The following is a 15,505-nucleotide window of genomic DNA, read 5'->3' as shown; positions in this document are numbered from 1 at the left end:
AATACTTAAGAAGAAAATTCAAGCCGCTGTTCATAAGAGTCATGTGTTCGCATGTTCAACTCCGTTTGAGCTCTCACCAACACAGTATGATGATAATTAAGTGTGATGTATGCATGGTGTTATCGAATTTATTAAATAAAAACGTTTAAGAAATAGAGATAACGCAAAAGAGCCTAAATTCACGCTGCACTATCCATAACCGACGTCGTATCAACATGGCCTTCAAATGTTGCACATAAGCTAGTAAAATTGCAAAAAAATCGACAAATTTATATTGTAAAGTTCGATAAAAGGCGAAAACGACAAAAGCGTATTTTCAATCGATGTCGCTTGCCCAATAGGCTTACACGATGGATATAAATACGTTTTACTTACTGAACTTTCTGTGATTCTGTGTACGTTCTCAGATCCTGGATCTCTTTGGAAACTCTACTAATTGTTGCCGTCACCTCCGCGTTATAACTCTTTGCTTTTCCTTCGTTTTCGTTGAGAATATCTTGTGCTCGTGACGTAAGCTCATCCAGCTGTGGTAAACAATAGTTTTCGATGCCTTTTGAGATATCCTGAGGAGACAGATAAGGAATTTAAGCAATCTTGAAAAAGCATGTTGAAATAAAATTACAGGAGGTCTCAGTTGTGCTTTGCATATACATCACAAAAATTTTCGTTGTCAATTTCATTTATTTTAGGGAGCATGCTATGAACGATCTTGTGAACCTAAATCCTTAAGCAATCGTTTTTGATTTGTTAACTAACTGTAATATCCCAATAGTTATATGTGAGTGTAGGCAGTTGCACGACATAAGATTATAAAAATTGATATAAATGTGTATTAGTTGTTCACTGACTCTCCGCTTCGCGAGCATCGACAGTAAAATGACTTAAAACTAAGAATATCGAGTATTGTTATTGTAACCAAAGATTTTTCCCATCTATCTGATGTGAGAATTAATTTTGCTTGGCTTCAATAACAGCCCAAAAAAGAGGCATGGGGAGGAGTTTCCACTCTCCCAAATAAAAAACCTTGCCGGTGTCCCAGGAAATTTCCTTATAACTATCGACCTTCTTAAACACACGACACAATGAATTCAATCCACTTACTGTGGCGATCTCAGGCAATGCTTTCAATGCCGCGAAATCTCTTATGTCTTTCAGAAGCAATTTTTCTCGAGCCTCGACAATCCATTTTTCAATTTCCTCGACTTTTTTCTTCCATTGAGCCAATGGATCCAACTATGGAAATAAAATATTTTAGTAACTTCTGCACCAATTACGTCTCATCGAAGCCATTTTATTAGAAACTCAAAAGTTTACATTTTTTAGAGGTATATAGCTACAGTTTGACCTTATTTTTTTACCAGACAGACTGATGGAATGAGCTTAAGTCCCCCTGTTCAGAATTTTGCAACTATATAAGACAGGTGGGAGAGAGTCTACGCTCATCAGACCAATTCAGTTTAAAAAAAATTGCACGTTGGGCTGCACTGCAGCAACAATTGTTATATGAATTATGGCAGTCAAATCTTAGTTAAAAACAAGAGAGACTTATGTAATTAAAAAGGTGTTTTGGAAGTATGAAAAGGATTTTGTAGCTATGGCGAGTCTTGTCTTCAAATTGCATTTGTAGTTTTTCAAGTAAGCTTGAATAGAGCTTCTACTGGTTAGTTTTACTTCCGTTAAGAAAACCATTTAAAACAATGAAAAGTTCACTATCAAGTGGACTTCGGTGTTCAGAGACCCCTGTTCTGGATTTTCTTGCCTTGAATTTTTGGTTTCAGCACAAATAATATTGAAAGGCACTTACGTTCATATCGATGTATGTAAAAGGAATGCCAAATCTGAAAAAATATAGGTTTGAAATCAAGAGACAAATCCTGCAACAAGAGGCAATCATGTTCATAAATCGTAAAAAAATTATGATAAAAGGTTATCTTGCGTTTATGTTTGTTAAAAATATCAGCCATACTTCGTCTAATGTTCGAAACATAACAAGCCTGGAGGCACAAAACACCAGAAACACGAAAAATTTGGAGAGATTTGTCATGCAAAATTCAGTTGCTAATGATTTTCCTCCATTTTTAGTAAAAATTCATTACAGGATGCAGGCTATTCATAAACAGTTAAAATGACAGTTAACCTGCAGCTTATCACCTTCTGTCCCTTAGTTTTAATGTCGGAGTAGCAGCCGCCCCGATGTCACCTCCTGTCCCTTAGTTTTAATGTCGGAGTAGCAGCCGCCCCGATGTCACTTTCTGACCCTTAGTTTTAATGTCGGAGTAGCAGCCGCCCTGATGTCACCTTCTGACCCTTAGTTTTAACGTCGGAGTAGCAGCCGCCCCGATATCAACTCCTGTCCCTTAGTTTTAATGTCGGAGTAGCAACCGCCCCGATATCACCTCCTGACCCTTAGCTTTAATGTCGGAGTAGCAGCCGCTCCGATGTCAACTCCTAACCTTTAGTTTTAATGTCGGAGTATTTGATGCAAAACATTCAGCTTGATAACATGCGATTCCTTCGTTTTCACGTCGATCTTACCAAAATTAACCGCGAATATAGCTACTTACGTTTTACAAAACATATCGGCTTTGACGAGCATCTTGTTCCACAATTCTTTGAACCTGACAACATCATCGTTCACGTGTTGATATTTTTCTCGTAAAATCAACTGATTTGTAACGATGTATCGACCGAGATTGAGTACGTCGTTTATACTCTCTTCGTTTGATTTCTTCTCTGTTACAAATTTCTGAAGAACGACAAACAGGTAAAATAAGTCACTTTGACTATGTGACTTCTACAGCTTATCGGTAGTCATGCAGCAAAAATGATTGGAAAAATTTTTTGAAATGCCAGCTGCAGCTTTATACACTGTGAAAAATGATCGCATATTAAACACGAGTTCATATACTCCAGTCTAGTGTCTTCATCAGGAGTGATCTAATGTTGAAACTTGAGTCCTTGTATACTCCAGTTTAGTGTCTTAATCAGGAGTGATCTAATGTTGAAACTTGAGTCCTTGTATACTCCAGCCTAGTGTCTTCATCAAGAATGATCTGATGTTAAAACTTGAGTCATTATATATTTCAGTCTAGTGTCTTCATTAAGAGTGATCTGATAGTGAAACTTGAGCCTTTATCAACACAAGTGTAGTCTCTTCATCCTGAGGGATATGATTTTGAGACTAAGGTCTATCCAACTTACTATGGTGTATTATAAACATGGCTCAAGACAGAGTTTCAAATTATAAAACGAACGATATATCTCAAACATAACGATAAAAGTCGTTCACGAAAAAAGTCACATTGTAGAGACAAAATAAACACATATAGACAAACATGCATCCCTTTACGTTACCTCGTGCATAGAATTATTGTTCATATCGTTTCTACGTTTTGCAACATTCAAGAAAAGCATTTTCAACAATACATTTAGTTTATCGAGTCCAACACGCGAAGAGATCAACACTGCATACACAAATGTCTTGCGTGATTTTCGTTCTCGACTTTACTCATAACAATCAAATCGGGATTTAAATTTACCACGCAAACCACGCTAGAATCAATTCTATTGGTCAAATAAATAAAAACGGACGAATCTCAAGATATGATTGGTTTGTGCGTCGAATATCGAAAACACAGTTACCCGCTTGTTGCTTTTTATTGGCTGATTTTCAATTGAATCGTGAGATTGAAAATTAAATGATGACGAGAAAGGCGTTAAATTGATTGCATGCCGTATAGAATGCGGGCCATTGTAAAACACTTAAGCTATTAACGATTCTAAAAACAAAGACTCTTCGAAATAAAAACTTTGCAGAACAAGGAATTTCCTAAACAACGATGGAAAAACCTTATGGTTTCTCATGCCTGTTCTCAACACAAATGATTCTCGAGTAAAAACATCTCGTGAGAGCCAGATGAAGAATTTTGTTGTGTTCTTGTTCGAAACGCATCGATAAACATTCAAGAGATGCACGTGTGGGAACACACGTGCTCGTATTGTTTCATGCTGTTCAAACGCCAGCGAGGAGCAAAAAGAGGTAATGAGTTGCAATGTCGTACGCGTAGAATGGCAACATTTTAAATTTGTAGAAAATGATTTTAAAAATAATAATAAAAGTTAATAACGGACAATTGAGTACTCCGTAGTGAATAGATACTGGACAAAATCATGAACTAGCTGTGTTTTACTTATGAAGGTTATGTTTTCTACTATTTTCTGAAATAGGGTAGCTTTTAAAAGTATAACATATTCGTCTCTAAAGTAATGTTTTTTAAAATAATCAAATTTTGTTACCAACAGCATGTTTTTCTTAAAATACCGATATAAGCAAAGACTTTTATTTGCGATATGCAATGTCTAGGTTATCCTTGAAAAATTTTCAATTTGGTCAAAATCGTCTTCTGTTATGGCGGTTTAAAGTTGCTTTTCAATGGACCTTGTCCGTTGTTCCATAATGTCTAGGTCGAGCCAAATTCTGATGTAATTCATGGTATTTAGAATATACATCTCGTACTGAGAACTCACATGAATGACGTCACAAAAGTAAGTCGTTACAGACTTCTCAAACGACGGACAAGGTACATTAAAAGAAGCATTTCTGCCAACTTTAAAATGTCAAAGAAATGGAACGACTTATTGGAAATCACACCTAGATCGAATATCGCATTTAAAAATTTTAGCTGAAAAGGGCGCTTTAAATATGAAGCAGTACTTTTTCAAGCTCATACAAACAAAGTCTGACTCATCATTCGCTGAAAAGGAGCAGAAATCGTAATCACGCACAAAAAAATTTAACATACTTGATAGGTCTGCATAAAGACGCTCGACTGGAGTAGCTCTACAAGAACTAAAATTTTGGTTTCACTTCTGACGAAGACACTACACTGCCGTGCATTTAAATGGTGGACTTCAATTTCACCTTGTGATCACTATTGGTGAAAACATTTGACTACCGTATTTTAAAACACGAATAACAACATTAAATCAAGACACTGTAGACAGGAGTGCATATAGGAACTTGAGTTTTACGCTAGATTACGTACGCACTAAGTATTCAACACAAGATCATCCCGAAGAAGATACTAAATAGGAGTATATGAAGAATAAGTTTAAACATCAGATCTTTTTAGACAGTATTGCATAAAACTGCGGGCATTTAAGAACTTAAATTTGCTCCTCCATTCTTCCCGGTGAAGACATTACAATGGAGTGTACAAAAGCTCAAGTTTCAAAATACGATCATTCCCGATGAAGACCAAAGCATTCATTAATCACCCCTCCCCCCCCAAATAAAATAAAAATAAAAACGACTAACCTGCAAAAATGTCCTTTGTTTATCCTGCTCGTCAACATCATCGGATACTTCGGAGCAACAGTCCAGTTTGCTATTCGTCATCTCGAGCCATTGCGACAGAGCAGCAGATTTCTCGAGCCAATCTTCGAACTCCTTCAGTTTATTCAAATGTTTGTTGAGACTAAAAGACGACGTAAATTATCATTATAAATCGAAACGTTCATAAGCTTTGTTGATGAAGAATAAGAAATCCATGAAATGTAGAGCACGATGGAAAACTGTGTCTATTCGCATTGCGACCTGTACCAACAGTTTAGCTTTATTGAAAATTAAACTAGGTTTTGCAAGCAAGTTACTTGTTTTCTTTCATCTATTTAAACGTTATAATTTCTCTCTTGCAAAAAATATTGAAAAAAATGTAGTTTCAGATGCATCAACTACTCGTTACTCAAAGTGCCTCGATCAGTTGATCAAAGTGCCTCATGATGGTTGGAATGCACTCTTTCATTTTCAGTATGGTTAAACGGTTTTGTTTGTATCTATTGTGCTTCGTTGTGATTTTAAAAGCAATTAAAAATTCACGAGTTGATGTTTTCCCGAACATACCACGAAGTAAACTAGGCAAAACGTTATCTAGCGAAACTCGAGAATCGAGTCTGAAAATGAAACTATTTCACCATAGTAATATTTTGAGTTTATTTCAAAGACAATATCAAACAAAAATAGTTCGTAATATTTTTATATATAATAAAATAAAAAAGCACCAACCTTCGTTCAATATCAAAAGCATTCTCCTGTATTTCATCCCATATTTCTCTTAGCTTTTTTAAGTCGCCATCCAATTTGATTCGATCGTTCTTGCTTATCCGCAAAGTGTCAACATTTTCAAGAAAATACTGTCCTTTATCCAAAACTCTGGACATCGAACTCTCGTGCGTTGTCAGTAACTGTATCAATTCCTTTAAGAAACATTTCATGAGAAATTGAGAATGATGCAATAGAATTTTAATGTCACAGTGAGCATGGTACATATAGAGAGTAATGTGGTTATTTCATCTCTTTATACTTATGTCATAGTGAGCATGGTACATACAGATTAATGTAGTTATTTCATCTCTTTATACTTATGTCATAGTGAGCATGGTACATAGAGAGCCATGTAGTTACTTCATCTCTTTATACTTATGTCATAGTGAGCATGGTACATAGAGAGTAATGTAGTTACTTCATCTCTTTATACTTATGTCATAGTGAGCATGGTACCATCAGATTAAATGTTTTCGAGCTCCTTATACTTATGTCATAGTGAAGCAATTTAATATACCCATTCAATTGATCTTGGTGTTTGTGATAATCATGGAATGAACACGAGTATAGAAAAAAAATGTAATCATGAGGATCGTAAGCAAATGAAATTGATCATCTTACGCCAGTATATATCGTTGATAGTAATGCAGTGGCATTACAAGTTAATGAACACAAACGTTTTCTATACTATGCTCTAGAACGATAATTTCGTTGCTCAAACGGATCAATACAAAAGTAAACAAAAACATCAAGTTTAAAAAATAATTTTCATACCTCTATTTCATCGTGCTGTTCCTCCACAAGCGTTATTTCCTCCTCCGGAGAAGAAAGATCTTGTATCTTCTCTTGAGTATTATTGCACCAGGTCAGTGAGACATCATAATCAACATACCACTGCTTCAACTCTCGATCACTATGAACAGTAAAATTTAAATGGATAAAGAAACCGTTAGAAAGCAAATGCGAAGTGTAACGAGAGAAAAGGAGAATGGATTTTGATTATCGATGTTGTGATTGGTAAAAAATTTTTAATCGAGAGGATTTTTTGTAAAATTGAAATATCTTAACACGGACAACATCCTTTTGATTCGAAAATGAGCAACCCTATATGTATGTACGCATCAAATGTTTTCATAAGTATACGCAAAAATGGTATAAAATCAATAACGAGTGATATGGCCAAAACAGTGATAATTGATGACTAAAAATTTATCGATGACAGTTGATGATAGACATAATATTAACTAATATGATCGTGCACGATGTTAGTTATCGATGACAATTAAATGATTGACACAGCAATTTCAATGATTATTGATAGTAAGTATAAAATCAGAAATTGCGATTAATGACATTACGAAAATCAATTGACGATGTAATATTTTTGGTTTTCATAAAAAAGCGTTTTGGAGACCTCGACGACAAAAAATGAAATCGCACAAAACAATTTCAGTTTCAAACCATAAGAGTGTGCTTTTCAGCAAAAATTTTTAATTGCAATATCAAATTTAGGTGTGATTTCCAACATATCATGGAAAAATGTTTTTAAATTTGTCAAACAGTTCCATTTTTATGGCTGTTAAAAGTTGGCAAAAATGCTTCTTTTGATGGATCTTGTCCGTCGTTCGAAAAGTCTGGAACGACTTACTTTTGTAATGTCAGGCAAGAGATTCCTCTATACAAGATATACATGCTAACTGCCTTGGATGACGTCAGAATTCGGCTTGACACAGACATCATGCTACGACGGACAAGGTCCATTGAAAAGCAACTTTAAACTGGCATAACAAGAAGTCGATTTGACCAAATTGAAAATTTTTCTTCCCCGATACTTTACACTTAGTTTTAATATCGCCAATAGAAGTTTTTGCTGATAGGGGCACTCAAACAACTATGTTGTCTGAAAGTTGATAAAAAAATCTTCTGTATTGAGTTCGGCACCTCTTTTCTTTGCTTTAGATTTGAGGAAGATTAACTAAGCATTCAATAGCTGTTCAGCTTTTGTCTAATCAAGTAGTATTTCTTGCTATCAAATGGGTTATTGAAATGATTAACAGCATTCAATGTAAAAATGAAGCAAGAACAATTCGAATTATCCATTGAGCAACGCGTACAAAACAATTCCATCGCCTCTTCGCCTTAAATACCAACCTATCACTCCCAAACAAGTCATCAAAAGCGGTCATGTCAGCCATGCTTTCGACTTGCCGCTCCTCAACTTTGACAATAGGTTCAATCACTTCTATACGCGGTAGCAACATGTATATCTTTTTGCAGCTGAATTAAAAATAAAGAAAACAGAGCTTCACAAGAAGAGCCTGGCACACTTTGACATAGATATTTAATTAACTTGTTCATTGTGCTAAAAGGAGAATTCAGGGTATTTGAGTACTTTTTGCGAGCTATGTCTTTCGTATGCTGATTCTTCAAGTACAAATAACTGAGGGTGATGTCATATACCACTGAAAAATCGATATTTTTATGCACTAACTACTACGTACGTATAGTATCCAAAACCTTTTCCTTTACCTAAGACATTATCACTGGACCAAAAGTTATAGCTTTACAATAAAATGCTTTGAAAATTTTGACTTTATACAGAGTTTAAGCGGAACGTCTCATTCACATTACTCCTGGACGTAATCAAAAATCTTCAACCTTGCTTCAACAAAACTAACACTGTTCAACATCTTTGAGAGAAGTAATGTCGAATGAGGTTTGATGTCTGCTATATTTTTTCGAAGTCTGCAATGCAAACTTTTAAATATTACATGATTTAGAAATCTTAAAATTAAATGGCGTTTTTTTATTCTATCTGAAATATCTTAACGTTCATAATGAAAATAACATTAGTACGGCATCATATTGCTTAATCGATAAGTTTGCAGGAAAATACCTTACTTTGGGACCTATATAGTCTTTTCCCCATTTTCATTTAGCTGCACGTGTTTTTATCATACTTTTGCTCTTTTAAAGGAAATATTTGACAATGGGAAAAAATTAGGATCTTAAGAATGTGACTAAGCGATGTGATAGCATTATCATATTGGCAATGTTCTTTGCATGGTCAGAAAAACTCGTATACTTTTAAAAGGCAAAAAAACAAATTATAATCTACGAAGTTACTAAGTAATTTTTACAAGTTCTTTGCAAAGCATTCAAAACTGTGAGTGATGTAACTTCTTGTCATTAACACTTTGAAATGCAGAAAAAGCTGATTTTCAAAGATGAAATAAAAATACACGTGAAAGGGCTGGATTGGTTAGAGAAAACGATTTGAAAACTTTGACTCAGAAACCTATACCACAATGAGTAATGACAAAGAGAGCAATTGTATGTTATCATTATGCTTACGCTGCGAAATTCTACTTACATTCCAAAGGATTTCCATCGGTTTTCATGTGAAGCTACTTTATCTTCAATGGAAGTTCTTAATTCAGAGTTGAGAGCTGGTTCTTTGGATAGCTGATGGCCCAAGGAACAATGACGATCAAAATCTGGTTGAAGATTGTTTATATCTGCTACAACATCCTAAATAAGATAAAAATCATTAAGTTTAACTCCAAATGAAGAACACCGGGGTATTTTTGTATTTATGACGCACTACAACATTATTTTGTTACGTCTGGTATTTTCCATTTATTACGTCTTTTACTGGCAATTTTCCTGGTTTGAATTACAGGAAAAAATAGATTGTTCTCATTCTCTGTCATTTGCTCATCACCACCTTCACTGACTAAGGTTTTCTTGGTGTACATTTAAGGTAGTGTAAAGACAGTTCCTGTTCACTGTAGGGATTGTTCATTTATCGATACCTACACTAACACACGTTATCTTAGTTTAAATCTTAGATAGTGTAAAGACTGTTGTTGTTTTTTGTTGTTCATTCATCACTACCTACACTGACATACGTTATCTTGGTTTAAATTTTAGATAGTGTAAAGACTGTTCTCGTTCTCTGTTGTTCATTTATCCCTAACTACACTGACACATGTTATCTTAGTTTATATTTTAGGTAGTTAAAAGACTGTTCTTTCTTTGTCGTTTATTCATTTCTACCAGGATCATATAGTACTTCAAGTTTTAGGTAGTGCAAACATTAGCTAAGTACGTTCTCTTGTTTTGATAATTACTCTCTTTTTGCATTTAAATCACAAAAGCATATTTTCCCAAACACATTTCGTCAGAGTGTTTTATTGTAAAAATGTATTAAACTGTTCAAGTTCTACGTAAATAAACATCGCAACAAATGCTTACCTCTAACTGGACTCTATGCTGGATAACCTCTTCTTCATTTGAATTCTCTAAAAACTTAATTTCTTTCCATTTTTCTTCGATGTTGCTTATCTTTCTTTCGATTTTTTCGTCTTTTCTACTCCAGTCAGAGTATTTCGATCCATGAATGTTATCAAATTCCCTCACTTTAGCAACAAAACTAGAAAGATGAAATCGAGAATGAGAATTTCAATAAATTTGAAATCGTATTAATGTATGCCAAGGATATGGAGTTTTTTAATAATTCTCGATATTTTAGTATTTCCGACCTTTGCGATGTTTTTAAAGTGCCAATGAACTGAAAATTTTGCTTTTTAATTATAGTTTTATTCAACAGTATTCAAATTCTCATTGTGAAGTATGACGTCGCTGGCAGTACATAATTGAAATCTTCAACAATAAAAGTATTTTCAGAATGAGAAGAGATCCGCATAAACTGTTTTAGGAAGTCAACTGTCATTTTAAAAGTCTATTTTCATGAAACTATAATCTAACAAAGTAAAATTTTCGCTTTGTACGCACTTCAAGAAGACCAATCTTTTTGACTATCACACTAGGAACTCAATATCAAAACGGGAAAACATTTTGAAAACCTTCCTAAATCCCTGGACAGCATTTTTTGCCGTATCTATTCATTTAGGACGAAATGAATGAAATCACACTAATTATTTACAAGTGTATATCTGCATCACACAAGCAGAAATTCCGCTTGTTCAAACAGATATCATTTATAAAAATGGTAACCAATTACCTATTTGCGTCAATGACCTAGAACCCAATCTACTTGATATCTGACTCCTCCAAAACTCTATAACCAATGGTGAGGCAAGTTGCCATCTTGGAAGATGAAAAAACTGATGATATTTACGACTAATATTTGCTTTTCCCGAGTTGATATAAAGTTGCAAAGTTGAGAGTCTAGGTTTTATTTTTAAAAAGTTTGACAGGATTGGGTATTTAAACCTTCTGTTAGCTTATATTTCACTTTGAGTTTTGCTTTTTGCTACATTTCAAGATGGCGTCTTCCCCTCACATTGAGTCAGTAGTTAGACAACTAGGAGTTTGGGTTCTAAATCATTGATTTGCATGCCGTATCCCGTAATGCTAGTCGATGTAAACGATAAATTGTCAATGACTCTCAGTTATTGGGTATGTCAAACTTGTAGAATTAAAATATCTTAAGAACGAATAATTAAATTTCTGTCTCGCCCATATTACACGTTTTCATGGTAGATTTGCTTATTTGTTATTCCACGTAAGCTTCCCGTAATGCCAACGCTCTTACCTTGATTTCATCGATTCAATCTTTATCTTTAAAGAGCCTATATTGCTTTTCAACGCCTGCATATCGTTGCTGATCTGACGCGCTTCTCTTTCATTTGAATTTTGAACTAAAAAGTCACTTTTCTCAGTAAGACTATCGACTTTATTCTCGTACAAAGGTAACATCTCGAGCATTTCCTAACAACGAAAGAAAACCTCCCTGATTGGACGCTTTAATTATGAGTAGTGTGATGGTTGAACTAAGCTTTTTGGTGAAACTGATATTATAACCTTAATAGAAAACATCAACTGTTTGAAAGTCAAGTCGCGATACGCAACAACCTAGTTTTTCATTAAGAGTGATCTGATGTTTTAACACAAGTCCTGATATACTCCAGTCTAGTAACTTCATTACCAACGATTTTATGTTGAAACTGAGTCCTTATAAACTCGATATACACAAGTAAGTTAGACATTGTCTTCATCAGGAGTGATCTGATATTGAAACAAAAGTCCTATTGTACTCTAGCCTAGTGTTGTATTCAAGAGTGGTATTATGTTCAGTGGTAACTTGAGTTTTTACATAATTCCAATTTAGTGTCTTCATAACGAGTGATCTGATGTTGAAATCTGAATTCAATATTTACTATATCTTTCACTCTTATCCAAACTCATGCGGCTAATGTCAAATTTTGATCATCAGAAAACTCAACACGGGTGTAGGTACCTCTAAAATCTTTGTTGATTCATAAACTCTATCGTAGCCCATTTCATCTTGATCCTTTTCCATTTCTTCCAACTTCATTTTTTCTTCTTCACGCCACAACATCGTCACCTCATACTCCTGACGCCATTTGGCTAAACGCACTTGCAGTTCATCGCTAAAACTGGACTCTTGTTTCTCCAGTCTAAAAAAACACGTGCATTGTGCAAAATCCATTAATAAGTCGTTCATAAAGCGAATGTTTTGAGGCCTGAAGTATCGTTGCATGTTTTTAGATGTACAATCCCGAGAAAAACTATTGGTATTGATGTTAACTGACGTTTCGACAACCTTAGCGTTAGTCATTTTCAGACTCATTCACTATCTTATGAACGTTTAAATAAGGTGTTTGCATCGGTCACCATGTTGGAAGAAAACCACATAAAGTAAAAATAATTTATGTTAATTTCATGCTCTGTTGAGCATCGGCACTTTGATGTACTCCTCTAACATGGCCACCTTGACATCACATGCAAACACTTCGTACTATCACGCGTACTTGTAAGTACTATCTTATGTTAACATAACAAATAAATAAATAGTTTGCTCTACGCCTGGCAAGTCTCTAGCCACGATTTTATTCATAGTGTTTTTCAAAAACAACACAAGACAGGAATAACATGCTAAGGTACAAAAAAAAGCCAAAAGACAAAAATATAATACAGTTTCTTGATGAGTTGAGAACTTGGTCATCTGCAAAGATTTGTTTTAGAAACGTCAACATTAAAGCACATATCTTCTTACCTTGATACTATTGACTCAATATTTTGGCCAATAGCACGCCATCTTTCCTTCAATGATATCAAATCCTTTTCCACTTTTTCCTTTTCGTTCGATTCAATAGAAGGCTCTTTTAAAACAAGTTCTCCGCAATCCAGGGTCGAATCGTATTGATCTTTGTAGCCATCGACACTATCTAAAAGATCCTGAAGAGAAGAAAGAACAAATATAAAACCGATGTCAAGTAAGTTAGATGATGTTGCCATAAAAAGTGCAAATGCCAAGGTGAATGGCTAAAAATTATGGACTACTCAAGATTTATGAAAACCTATGAGAAAAAAAAGAAACGAAAGAGTTCTGAAAATGACTGTTTTAGAATTTGAACACTGAGCCGAATTCTAGAAAAAAACTGTTTTAAAATTAGAACACAAACCCAAATTCTTGAAACGAGCTGATTTAAAACTAGAACACTAACTCTAATTCTACTGGTTTTCTTCGCTTTTTGCTTATTATTTATCTTGGGTTTTACAAGTAATGGATTTCTTTTGGTTTTCAGAACTTTCGGCAACTCTATAATTTTAGGCCAACCACCATGGAAATTGGGCTTTTCGAGGCAATTTTTACATTTCCGATACGACAAAGACTCTGTTTTACGAAAATATTTTACAGGGCTCTAATGACAAATATTCGACCATTCCTTCTATTAAATGACCATAAAATAACAATTCTTGTGTATAAAACACCTTCTGGTCAACCTTCTCAGTATTTATAAAGGAAATGTTTAGACTAGGTAGATGTCAGACTTCCTAGAAAGTCCATTGGCAAGTTGTTCCTTCCAAAACCTAAAACGGATTATTTAAAGCGTTCTTCCTCGCAGAGCTTTTCTTTGGAACAACTTGCCAGTGTCAATTGGACTATCGTCTTCTCTTACTGTGTTTAAAAGTAGTATGGAGTCTGTACATACCAAACAATCCGACTCCAATTTGGAATCTTGGTAGAACAGAACATTTTTTTTATCTATTTTTGCTTTATTTATTTTTACTTAAGTACTTATTTTTATCCATATTTGCACATATTTTTAGCTTTTATATTTTAGTGTAATCTAATGCACCGCAATGATTTTTACTCCGCGTATAAATAAAGTCAAGAAATAACAATTATAATAATAATAATAAATCATAAACAGAACTCAACTCACGTCGATTTCGTCCATTCGTTTACGGACATCTGAAAGAGTTTTTTGGTCCTCTTCATCAAAATCCAAGGAATCTTCGCAAATTTCTATCCAAGAAGAGGTTTTGAAGAGCGACATCTCCCATTTCGCAAGTAACTCACTTTTATGGGCATTCTGTAACTCCTCTAACTTTGCCTCCAATCTTAATTACAAAAATTCAATTGGGAATTGGAAAATTTATAAACAGAAATAATGAAATTAATAAGAAGTTCTTGTTGTTATTTCCAATGCCAACGATTTGCAGCAAGATTTACAAAATAAACACAATGAAACGCTTTCGCTCATTGGTCTATTGTTGAGTTCTGAGCTCAACCAAATAAATCATCTAATCAATCAAAGAGAAAAAATGCGTGATCCGATATCAGTGAACGTTTGACTGCATTACAATAAAAGAGAATTAGCAAAAATCAATGATGAATAACTTTTAAAGGAAAAATTACAACATTGGTTATAAATTTGTCTGTTCCGCATCATTGTTGTTTTATAAAAGAAATAAAAGATGTTTACGAGTTTGCAGTGGCTTATGCAAGCCTTGGAGACGTTAGTGAGAACTCTCGAGCAAGTGCAACCCTCTGCACTGATCTACTTTGGAGTTCTCCAGAAAGATCTCCTCGGTTTGCATAAGCCTGTGCAAGCACTGTAAACATCTTTTTTTTTATAAATAAATGGCAGTAATGATGACATCTGTAATTTTTGAAAACACAGAAAAAATATAACAACACATTCGCTTTTTAGAACACGTAAGTACAACGAGATGTGTACAATGAAATACGTCGACGTTGATTTACAGGATTTGCCTTTTAATAATAATTTTTTATGATAATTTTGAAATACGATACTTTTTTAATTCAAAAGACGATAAGTCATTTCTCAAAGCATGAATGACCTCATTCTTCACATGACATCATATTATGTAATTGGAACGTGTTTAAATATCTGGGTTGTAATTATATGTTAATAATATGTGTTGGGCGAAGTTACTTGTTGTAACTTCGACGAGGTTTCGGATCATTGGAAAATACGGCCAGTGGCGGAGGCAGCCCGATCTTTAACACTGATGATGGCATAAGTTTGCTGAAACATGTCTGCATTAAAAAATTTGTTCTCTTCATTCAATTTCTTATTTGTGCGTCTAATTTCTTATTTG

General features: G+C 34.4%; 1 protein-coding gene across 4 annotated transcripts in view; it reads right to left on the bottom strand.

Moving 5' to 3' along the window:
• The window catches only part of LOC124442169 (utrophin-like), a 91,669-nt gene that overhangs the window by 11,894 nt on the left and 64,270 nt on the right, over positions 1-15,505 (bottom strand). For 3 of the 4 annotated variants that reach the window (XM_046992650.1, XM_046992651.1, XM_046992652.1), the window contains 14 exons: positions 14,323-14,500; positions 13,149-13,330; positions 12,369-12,549; positions 11,664-11,839; positions 10,361-10,538; positions 9,477-9,634; positions 8,255-8,380; positions 6,878-7,016; positions 6,065-6,255; positions 5,318-5,477; positions 2,565-2,746; positions 1,805-1,838; positions 1,102-1,233; positions 376-563 (listed from right to left, as the gene is read on the bottom strand). In XM_046992650.1, coding sequence (XP_046848606.1) covers positions 376-563; positions 1,102-1,233; positions 1,805-1,838; positions 2,565-2,746; positions 5,318-5,477; positions 6,065-6,255; positions 6,878-7,016; positions 8,255-8,380; positions 9,477-9,634; positions 10,361-10,538; positions 11,664-11,839; positions 12,369-12,549; positions 13,149-13,330; positions 14,323-14,500 — 2,205 coding nt within the window. Of the gene's footprint in view, positions 1-375; positions 564-1,101; positions 1,234-1,804; positions 1,839-2,564; positions 2,747-5,317; positions 5,478-6,064; positions 6,256-6,813; positions 6,818-6,877; positions 7,017-8,254; positions 8,381-9,476; positions 9,635-10,360; positions 10,539-11,663; positions 11,840-12,368; positions 12,550-13,148; positions 13,331-14,322; positions 14,501-15,505 lie in introns of all 4 variants that reach the window. The other variant, XM_046992653.1, reaches the window with a different exon arrangement.

The sequence above is a fragment of the Xenia sp. Carnegie-2017 genome, unplaced genomic scaffold, assembly GCF_021976095.1.
Source record: "Xenia sp. Carnegie-2017 unplaced genomic scaffold, XeniaSp_v1 HiC_scaffold_20, whole genome shotgun sequence".
In the NCBI taxonomy this organism is placed as follows: domain Eukaryota; kingdom Metazoa; phylum Cnidaria; class Anthozoa; order Malacalcyonacea; family Xeniidae; genus Xenia; species Xenia sp. Carnegie-2017.
Note: the sequence above shows the minus strand (reverse complement) of the source record. Positions and strands in the feature narration are given on the sequence as shown.